Raw genomic sequence first — 10,145 nt, 5'->3', positions numbered from 1 at the left:
CCCGTGGAAGTACAGCTGTCGGGGCTGTCGGATCCTTGCTGACGTCTCCTTGCTTCCATAAGGGGCTGAGAACCGCCGTCGTCATGGAGCACGCGGGGTGCCATCATTACATGTTTTACCGGGGCGAGCCAGATGGGACGCTGGTCTTGTTCCCCGTAGCCTGAGCTAGCTAGGGGTAGGATAATGATGGCCCCCTTGTGACGTGGTCGGTCCGAGCCCGAGGTCGGGCGAGGCGGAGGTTCCTCCGAGGTCGAAGCTGAGTCCGGGCCCGGGGGTCGGGCGAGGCGGAGACCGTCGTCCGAGGTCGAGGTTGAGTTCGAGCCCGGGGGTCGGGCGAGGCGGAGACCGTCGTCCGGGGTCGAGGTTGAGTCCGAGCCCTAGGGTCGGGCGAGGCGGAGTCCGTCGTCCGAGGTCGAGGTTGGGTCCGAGCCCTGGGGTCGGGCGAGGCGGAACTTCCTATGGCGCCTGAGGCCGGTCTTGGCGGCTGTCAGCCTCACCCTGACGGGTGGCACAGCAGTTGGAGCAGCGCAGGCGGTGCTGTTTTTCTGTCAGGTTAGCCAGTGGAGGGGCGAAGTGACTGCGGTCACTTTGGCCCTGTCGACTGAGGAGCGTGCGTCAGGATAAGGTGTCAGACGATCCTTGCATTAAATGCTCCTGCGATACGGTTGGTTGGCGTGGCGATCTGGCCAAGGTTGCTTCTCCGCGAAGCCTGCCCGAGCTGGGCCTCGGGCGAGTCGAAGGTGCGTCCGTTGCTTGAGGAGACCCTCGGGCGAGACGTGAATCCTCCTGGGTCGGCTGTCTTTGCCCGAGGCTGGGCTCGGGCGAGGCGAGATTGTGTCCCTTGAGTGGACGGAGCCTTGACCTGAATCACGTCCATCAGGCCTTCGCAGCTTTGTGCTGATGGAGGTTACCAGGTGAGGTTAGGAGTCTTGGGGATACCCCTAATTATGGTCCCCGACAATGTGTCCGTCCGCTAAATTATGAATTCGGACAGGCCAGTGTTGAGCTTACCTCCAACACTAACACTAGGCTAGACATGGAAAAAAAGTTCGAGCTCGACGAGCAGGCTCTGGCTGATAGGGCTCGGCACTTAGAACGAGCGAGTCTGTTTTTGAGTGGGAGATTATTCGATATATGCGGAGATCTGTTATTATTACTTAAGAATCTTAGTAGGTTACAAGTGTTGACAATCTGTTAATAACATCTACATAGTAGGAAGAAGACATGTGAAACTCTAAGAGCGAGATATACCGTGTTGACAATCTGTTATCACATGTGATTCTCACTTGCCTTACAGACCAAGCCATAGCCATTGCCTTGCCCTGTTGGAGGAGTCCAGTCCGGGCAAAAGCTCTCAGGGCTGATTTGGTGGCAAGGGATCCCAAGGGGATCCATGGGGAGAAATTCACTTGCAATTCAATTTTGAATAACAAGGGGATTCCTTCTCCATGGATTCCCTTAGGATCCCTTACCACCAAATCAGCCCTCAGAGTACAAGTGTCCACCACTGCAGGGAGGGGATCCGCGTGTGCACGCTAGCTGCAGTTTCGCTTCACTCCACTCCACTCCACTCCACTGCAGAGCGCAGAGCTGATGAGCTGCTTGCTTGTTTGCTTGCATCAGTTGCATGAGCAGCGAATGGATAGCCATGATAGTGGCGGCAGCCGGCAGGAACTGCACGGCAAGTGCAGCCGACCAACCGCTTCCAACTCCTGGCGTCCGGGATGGAATAGCAATAGGGATGGCCGCGGATTTCTGGAGTGGGGTGCAAGCGATTCTCATTCTCATTCTCTTCGCCCTGCAGCTGCAAAAGGATGGAGGTGGGTTGGGTTGGGTTGGGTGCCCTGACCACCTCGACAGTCACTGACTGCACACACGACACGAGCTAGCCATCCCGTATCGTCAGTCATCATTATGCTTATTACTGGGCTGGCTATAAAGGAGGCTTCACATTAATTCTCAGGAGGCCCAGCCCAATACGTCGCTGTGGTGTCAGCCCATCACACTGCTTCCTCCTTCGCCTTCGCAGGCTTCGACATCTGCTACAGCCTGGGCCCGTGGGCCGTTATAACATCAATGCATATTGGTACGTGTTCTTTCGACGCTGGCTTCACTTCTCAACAAGTCAACATCACTGCCGTCGGTCGGACAGAGTAAAATAGAATTACAAACTTCAGGTAGGTCAAAATACCCGCCGCCACATGAGCATATACGTAAGCTAGAGTTATATATACACAGGAAACATGAGGAGAGCCACAAGTGCCAACTTTGGTTTGGAACAAATCAACCACAAGCAGATTTATCTCAGCCACCACCACCAGCAGCAGCAGCTCAAATCCATCCAACTACTGTAATAAATGAAGAAGAATCTCAAGTCTTTTCCCTCTCCCTCCTCTCTCTAATGTACATCTTTGGTATTAAAAATGTTATTACACCTCAACAGATCAAAATTGTGCAGCGATAACACCTAACCAACTCCATTACAGATCCCAGCCTCCTGGCAGCCAACACTGTTTGTTCGACTTTCCACGCAGCACGCCCACGGCAAAGGGAGTGGTGCATGAAGCTATCTATCTATGCCACACAAGCTACTTGTAAAAGCTGGCAACACATCCCAGCCACACAAAGTTGCTGTTGTTCATTGATGTCTCAGCTTCACAGGTGATTGTCACTCAGCTAAAAGGGTATCACGTATGGCAGAGCAATGACATCAGCATGGTCAATTTTCAGAGCCTGAGCCCACACTTGGGGGACTCCATCAGCCTCAGGCGCTGAACTGGCCGGCTTCCTTGGCTGGGTGCCGCCTTTGTCGAACAGCCAGTCCTCACCTTCCTGCCCAGGCAATTCCATCATTTGAGGTGCTTCAGGAATGCTGTATATCTGGCTAAGATACTTGCAGTCGGGGTGAGGTGGCTTCCTAGAGCTTGTGCCATTCTCATAAGCAGCCACCGGATCGACTGGACCTCGCTGCTGACCCTGTTGGTTGCCATTGACCTTCTCTTCCTTGTGGAGCCTTTCAGCCTTTTCAATATTTATGGCTTCCTGCTTCACAGAAGAGAGTGGCGCGGCTACATGAGATGCTGTACCATTCTCCACACGATTGCTGGGGAGTGCTGGTCTCGGCAACTTTGTAGGCCGCATATCAAGGTTGTCTGTACAGCAGCATCAGAAGTCTTATAATATAAAGCACCATAAAAAAGGATAATGGTGTCATACAAGACTCGCATGCTGTTAAGTGCAAAAGAAAAAAAGAAAAGCTAGGAACTCACTTTGTAAGTAACCATTCGTTTCATGGTTCTTTCGCTTCTTCAGGTTCTCATCAGGCACAACAGATTTTCCATCATCAACTGGTGGGGCTAAAGGAGGGACCGAGTGCTTCAAGTTAAGACTATCTATGGGATAACTTATACTGTTTTCTCTTGTTTTATTATGCTCTTTGTGGTTATGTTCCCTTTTCTCCTTCTTTGCCTCTTTCTCCTTTTTCTTCTCTTTGTGTTTATCTTTCTCTTTCCTTTTCTTTTTCTCATGCCGATCACTCTTTTTGTCCTCTTTCTTGGCAATATCTGGTGCCCCATCTCTGACCTTCTCCATCCTTTCAGCTCTCCCATCTGCAGCTTTCTCCACAGCTGGAGGCTTTGACATAACCAGTTTCTGATCAGTTGAAATATTAGCCTGCAGCAACCTTCCACCTTGTTCCTTTTCCTTGCCCATAGCAGGTGAAAGGCCTCCTGCATCAGGTTTCTTAGCAGAGACAGAACGGTTTTCAGCTCCCAGTTTCTGATCAGTTGAAATATTACCTTGCAGCAACCTTCCACCCTGTTCCTTTTCCTTACCCATAGCAGGTGAAAGGCCTCCTGCATCAGGTTTCTTAGCAGAGACAGAACGACTTTCAGCTGCCAGTTTCTGATCAGTTGAAATATTAGCTTGCAGCAATCTTCCACCTTGTTCCTTTTCCTTACCCATAGCAGGTGAAAGGCCTCCTGCATCAGGTTTCTTAGCAGAGGCAGAACGACTTTCAGCTGCCAGTTTCTGATCAGTTGAAATATTAGCTTGCAGCAACCTTCCACCTTGTTCCTTTTCCTTACCCATAGCAGGTGAAAGGCCTCCTGCATCAGGTTTCTTAGCAGAGACAGAAAGATTTTCAGCTGGTCGTACCATGCCATTCGGTCTCCGTATTGTAATGCTCGGGCTTGGGATGGATGACCTAGGTGCTCCTCTATCCATCCCCCATGTTGCACTTGATGTTGATGGGCTGCCAAATCTCTGCATGGATCCTTGTGTGTTGTCCATTGGCCTACCAACCTTGCCATTTCCCTTATGCATAGCATTAGCAGGATTTGGAGGCAATGGAGAGGAGGTGCCAACTTCTTTCTTCGCGACATCTTTGTTTGTGTTCTCAGTTCTCTTTTGAAGCGATATGCTAATGTTACTGATTCGCTGTCCAACCCCCTCTTTTCTGGGTGCAGCTTCATTACTGGATGAAAGCCTTGCAGCTTTGAATTTATCCTCCGTTGTAGGTGCTGGTGGAAAGCCACCAGCAGTTCTTCGAGCAGAAGTGGTGAAGCTTTCAGAATGTTGTACTGATGTCCCATTCTTTTGTCGATTGGCATTGATGCTCTGTTGTATAAATCCCTCAGTTTTCCTTGAAGCATTACCAGACTGAATATGCACTTTATTATGCGCGGACCTTTCAGTCTCCATTGCAGGTGAAGCAATGAAGCCTTTGCGATTTCGATCATTTGAAACAGCATAATTTTCAATAGTTTGACTCGCTGCCCCTTTCTCATCCTGTACTCCTCTGACCAACTCCTCCCTGAATTTAAGATCCTTAATTTCTTCAGACCCCCTGCTGCTCTCTCCAACCTTCTGACCATGGAGAGCCTCGTCATTTCTTTGAATTCCTTCGCCTGACTCCCTGTTTTTATCTTTGCTCTTGTCTTTTTTCTCGTCTTTGTGTTTTTCTTTACGATCTTTCTTATCTTTGTGCTTATCCCTACTCCTGTCTTTATCCTTCTTTTCTTTACCTTCCTTTCTATCTTTGTCCTTCTTGTCCTTCTTATGTTTCTTCTCTTTGTGTTTCTCCTGAGATGACAACGTTGTTTCAAGTCAAGTAAACGCCAGTTACAGAAAAAAAAAACTAGCAAATGAGTAAAAAATAAAGGCCAGGAGCAAGCCTTAGTGAAATACAGTACATAAAATAACCATTAACTAAAATGTACAAAACGATGAACAGTGATGTTTTAGGGTGAACGGTGACATCAATACTCCATTTGCACAACTATTCAAGGCCACACTGCCTAAAAGCATACTGAATGACAAGTTATTAACTGCAAATAAAGTTGTATCCATGGTACAACAAATCTGCAAGGTGCAAAGTATAGGCAATATGCAATACAGATCACTGAACTACATTGACACCCTATTAGGACATCTACCTTCTCATATGTGCAAGGGACATGCTACATTTGAACCAAATTCACAAAAACTGGAAATAAATTAGGAGATAGCTGGTTTTCCAACTACAACTTTGACCTATGAACTATGAAAGGAACAAGATAGTTATTAGCCTATTAGTACTTTATGCGCTCTCAAGTTAATGTCTTCAATAGTAACCACAAATTAGGTTAACCTGTGCAAATTTTTATTAGGCTGCATCCATATGCATGGAAGGATTAGACAGGCCATGGGATGTCCGAAAATCATGCAATCAATTTCACCAAACAATAGTGATCGGTTAAAAAGCCTAAACCATCACACTTTTATACATCTTTTTTTTTCTGCATTGGCTAGAGCCTACAGCCAAACCTACTCATAGTAAACATGATCAATAAAACTTCTATAACAACACAAAGCTCCAGGCAAAACTTATCCATCTTAAGGGCTACTTTGGGAACCTCAAATCCCATTTGGGATTGGAGGGGATTGAGGTGGAAATGAACTAATTTCCTCTCCAATCCCCTTCAATCCCGAAGAGGATTTGAGTTTCTAAACTAGCCCTAACAAGTGCTACAGGCCTACAATATTTAAGTTACATGGTACTGTCGTGTAACAACATTTCTGAATTTTCTTGCACTAGTATCAGGTTCATAGATTCCAGTATTGTCCGAGGGAGCAATTTTGCATTGTTAATCTTGTTAAAACTTGGTATTAGGCACTGGCAATCCAAAATGTACTGTTTCAGGCCATATTTTTAGTTTGTCATTTAATTATAATCAACTGTCAGAAGACACAAAAAATTGATCATGTGGAGTCCAAAACACAGCAAAAAGAATGGGATACATAACTTGAGTTGCCAAGAACAATGATATAAGGACCCCCAAGCCAATGAATACAGCAAACAAAGTAGCTACTGGGCTGTATGCAGCCATTATTCATTTGGAATGTAGTATGACACCAGCAATTTCATGGTACCCTCTATGGTGCCCTGGCACTGATTTCATATAAGGATAAGGACAGATAACAAGTCCAAAACAGGAAATATGCTGATTAAATATCTAAAGCATATCCCACCATGTCATGAATCATGAAATGACAATAGTAGAACACAAACAGACTAACCAATCTAACTCTTCGTGTTTGCCTTCAACTATAGATGAAAAGATATCGATGCAAGGTGGTCTACTCTCTATTGATGGCTTGAACATTTTTTTCCCACAGTTGGTAGCTACCAGAAACGACATCTGACTATAACAATTATTCACATTCTAGTTTGTACACACGTAGACAATTTTTTAGCCTTGGTAATCATATTAAGCTGCCTTTCAAAAGCGAATTCTGTTGCCATGATAATTGCACTAAAATCTAACCTGCAATATCAACCTAACGAATAACCCCAAAAAATGTTCGGAATTTGTGACATATGCATTTCATGTAAACAGGGACACGCCTTAGTGAAGTATTGAATAACAATTCAGCAAAACAAACTCTTTCCAAATCTATCTCAATCACTGAACCAGCCACACAAAGGATCCCCAAAGTAACGCATTGTGCGTCCTACTATAACGCCTATTGCTATTAAAGTCGGAGGCCCTGACCGGCTTCCGCGAACTCTGGAAAGGAGTAAATACTGATTCAGCAAGACTTAACACTTTCCTAGTTCTAGTTTGCCCCCCAACCGGCAAACCGGAAAGGATGCGACATAGAACGCCTTATGGATCCTGTAACGCCCGCGATCTCAGCTACGGGAGCTAAAACGCTGCTAGAATTTCTCAGACAGGAACCCTAACCAGCCTGGTCTAGCTCCTTATTTCTCCCAATTGAATGCCAGCTAAGCTGAGACTTGGGGGGATAATAGCATGTAAGTACAGGCCTAATGCGTCCAAGTCAGTCCATCCTATTCCTATCCTATATGAGATAGTCAGTAGCACCTAGCACGAGTGGACGACGAGGCGATCGATCAGTAAGGCAGGGTGCGGGGTGGGGTGGGGGTGTTGTTCCACCTTGTCAAGCTGCTGCTGCTGCGAGGCTAGCTGGGCGTCGGGGCGCACGGTCTTCTCATATCGTGGTGGCGGAAACGGGAAGCAGCGAGACATGGCACGGCCGCCTCGGGCCTCGGATCACCCACCCCGACCTCCTCCTCCTCCTACTTGACGACTGCTCCTCTCAGGCCTCAGCCTCAGCCACAGGTCCTGTTCCTCGTCCTCCCGCCGCCGGCTCACTCGTCCCGCGCCAGGGGCCACCACCACAGGCATGCCCTACGGCCTCTCATGCCCGGCGCCGGCGCCGGAATCGCGGGGATCTGGGCGCCGAATTCCCCTCCGCGCGCGGGGGGATCCAAGGATCCAATCCAATCCAATCCGGGGCGCCCCCGCGCGAGCGCGACCGAATCGGGCGCCGCGACCTCCCTCTCGTTTTAGTTCTCGTTTGCTCCGCGCGCCCGCTGTTGTCTCGTGGCGCCGCGTCGGAGTAGGGTTGAGGAGAAAGAGGAGGCGGGGGGGGCGAAGAAGAGGTGGAGGATTGGGGCACTCCACCGCGAGCGGAGGCGAGTGGAGAGAGAGAGAGAGAGAGAGAGGGGAACGGGGGAGGAAACCGGGCAGAGGACACTCTGGGTGGGGGTTATATAGCACGGGGCTTGGGTGTGGGGCCCACCCACGCAGCCAGCTGCTGTGCTGGTCTGGTCTGGTCTGTGCCTGTCTGCCTGCGTGACTTTGGCTTTGGCTGCCCGACCCAAAAACCTATGGCCTGTTTTTTTCCGGGGGTTGGAATTCGAACCGATGGCTTTATATTTGTTTTTTCTTCTTTTTTCTTACAAGGAAGAAGAAAAAATTGCCAATTCGAAACTGGTCGGCAAAAATCACGAGGTGGTCGTACCGCGAAACGGCATGGGCATGCCCAGTGAAAAGCGCGTGACGCGACACGCTTCAGGTGCATCCTCTGTGAGTGAGTGAGAGTCGATCGGGATTGGAACTGACGAACAGTACACTAGTGTTAAGTAGTTACTGCTACTAGTGTACCGTGAAGTAAAGTAGGAGTACCAGGCAAATCTCGCAATAATTCAAGGCCTGATCTCACTCGATCAGCAAGGAAAAAAAAAACAAATCGATTATGTTGGGAGAGGAAATACGCATTCACTCGAGTCAGAGCTAGAGGCAGCGCTCTTCACTCCACTCTGCGGGCGCGCTTAGAGGTTTAGAAATGGCTAGCTAATGGACCAACTAATTGTTAGTTATACCTCACAAATAGCTATTAGTTGTTAGCTGCATGAACCCGGCTAATAACTTATTAGCGGACTAATAATTAGCTCAAGAGGTTTGGAACGGGGCCTAAGAATGATACAGAATGTCATAACTAACTCTATTGTTCATGGCACTAAAACCACACAAATTTCTTAAGACTTCCTATGTGTCATTTATGCTAAAATAAAATTGAACTAAATCCTCTTATGGCATGTTTGTTTCCTTGGAAATGAAACTCATTCCATGAATAACATTCTAGATATTAGATTCCTAAAGAAAGTAATTCCTTAGAATTTGGTTCAGTTCAATTTTTTGTTTGGGTGCTAATGGAATTGTTTTCCATGAATCAAATTCAATATCCTGTTTGGATAGCTATATATGGAATTTACATATTTGGAGGGAAGTAACCACATCAACTTGTACATGACAAAATACACATGTTTCTTGTGTGCACATGTGCCTTGATGAGTCATATACATGTGCAATAGATTAGAGACAAGTTTTCACCCTACAATTTATCAAGCAACATGCATCACGAGAATAGTAGTAATAATGCAGATTTGTCTCAAATGTCTACATATCATTGGAACACATTACTTGCCACTCAATGTGATGTTCAATTCACCCAACATAAACTAAGACAGCAACATCAACACACCCAACAACAGTTCAATTCACCCAACCACAACTCGGTTCACTTTTTAAGTTGCTTCAACAGCCATCTCTTCCTCAGGATCACTGGAAGTGCCAATAAGGACTCATACTTGCGTGCATCACCTGTTAAGATATCAAACAAGTCTAAAAATGTGTCTTCATCTAACCCATCTATCTCCTCCAATGTGCTAAAAATTTCTTTTGATGTTGGCCCTTTTGGTGCTTCATCCCTAATAGCTTCAGTGAACTTGTCTAATTTCTCTGCCATCATTGAGGTGAAGGAATCACTAGACCGCTGCTTCTTCAAGCTTCCTGAGGTTGTTGATGAAGTAAGATCTTTACTGGTTCCCTCTTCCTTACTCATATCTCTCGCACCATTAGTTGGGGTCTTTGCCGCTTCACCATTTGCATGATCTTTCCCAAACACCAAGTTGATCAAGTCCCAGTATAAGATTGTCTTGTGTCTGTACCCATTAGCTTCTTTATTTTTCTGCAGAAAACTATTTGAGGTGAGCTCTAGATGATACCATGCATTACTATCCAGTTTTACTGTAAGCAGCAAACAAAATCTAAAATAACAGCAAACAAAAGCATAGATTCATATCAACAAACAACAATTTTTGTAAAAATGACACTGTTGCATAAATATCACCAAAGAGTTTAGTTGTCTTCACCATGTTTTCCTACAGTTTCAGAAACCATATCTCACCGGCTGGACTCATGTCCTAGCAAGACCTTATGCCAAAAGTTTTCTTTGCTAACGAAAGAGGCAGCAGCATCAGCTGTTCCTTTTTTTATCAGCTAGGTGTCCTCGAA

The 10,145-nt window shown here is 46.8% G+C and overlaps 1 protein-coding gene across 4 annotated transcripts; it reads right to left on the bottom strand.

Annotated features, from left to right (window-relative positions):
* Positions 1–2,272: 2,272 nt before the first annotated feature.
* On the bottom strand, positions 2,273–8,034 carry LOC103644324 (glutamic acid-rich protein). 4 transcript variants are annotated; one of them, XM_008667533.4, is made up of 3 exons: positions 7,440–8,034; positions 3,270–5,082; positions 2,273–3,173 (listed from the first exon to the last, which is right to left on the bottom strand). In XM_008667533.4, exons 1-3 carry the CDS (start codon positions 7,530–7,532, stop codon positions 3,166–3,168), a joined length of 1,914 nt encoding a protein of 637 aa, XP_008665755.1. In that variant the 5' UTR covers positions 7,533–8,034; the 3' UTR covers positions 2,273–3,165. The 4 variants fall into 4 exon arrangements, with proteins under 4 accessions (XP_008665755.1, XP_008665754.1, XP_020402636.1 ...); XM_008667532.4 differs by having other exon boundaries at positions 2,273–3,042; XM_020547047.2 differs by having other exon boundaries at positions 2,273–3,152; positions 7,368–8,033.
* Positions 8,035–10,145: the final 2,111 nt, after the last annotated feature.

Source organism: Zea mays, chromosome 1, assembly GCF_902167145.1.
Source record: "Zea mays cultivar B73 chromosome 1, Zm-B73-REFERENCE-NAM-5.0, whole genome shotgun sequence".
NCBI classification, from domain to species: Eukaryota; Viridiplantae; Streptophyta; class Magnoliopsida; order Poales; family Poaceae; genus Zea; species Zea mays.
The sequence above is the reverse complement of the archived record's forward strand: the minus strand, read 5'-3'. Positions and strand labels throughout refer to the sequence as shown.

Bases quoted from the DNA above. Each gene is read 5' to 3' on its own strand.
- LOC103644324 (XM_008667531.3), bottom strand. From the start codon at position 7,532: ATGTCTCGCTGCTTCCCGTTTCCGCCACCACGATATGAGAAGACCGTG. The intron at 5,083-7,439 runs GTGGAACAACAC...TTGTCATCTCAG, and splicing joins AGCAGCAGCAGCTTGACAAG to GAGAAACACAAAGAGAAGAA. The intron at 3,153-3,269 runs GTGAGTTCCTAG...GCTGCTGTACAG, and splicing joins AACGAATGGTTACTTACAAA to ACAACCTTGATATGCGGCCT.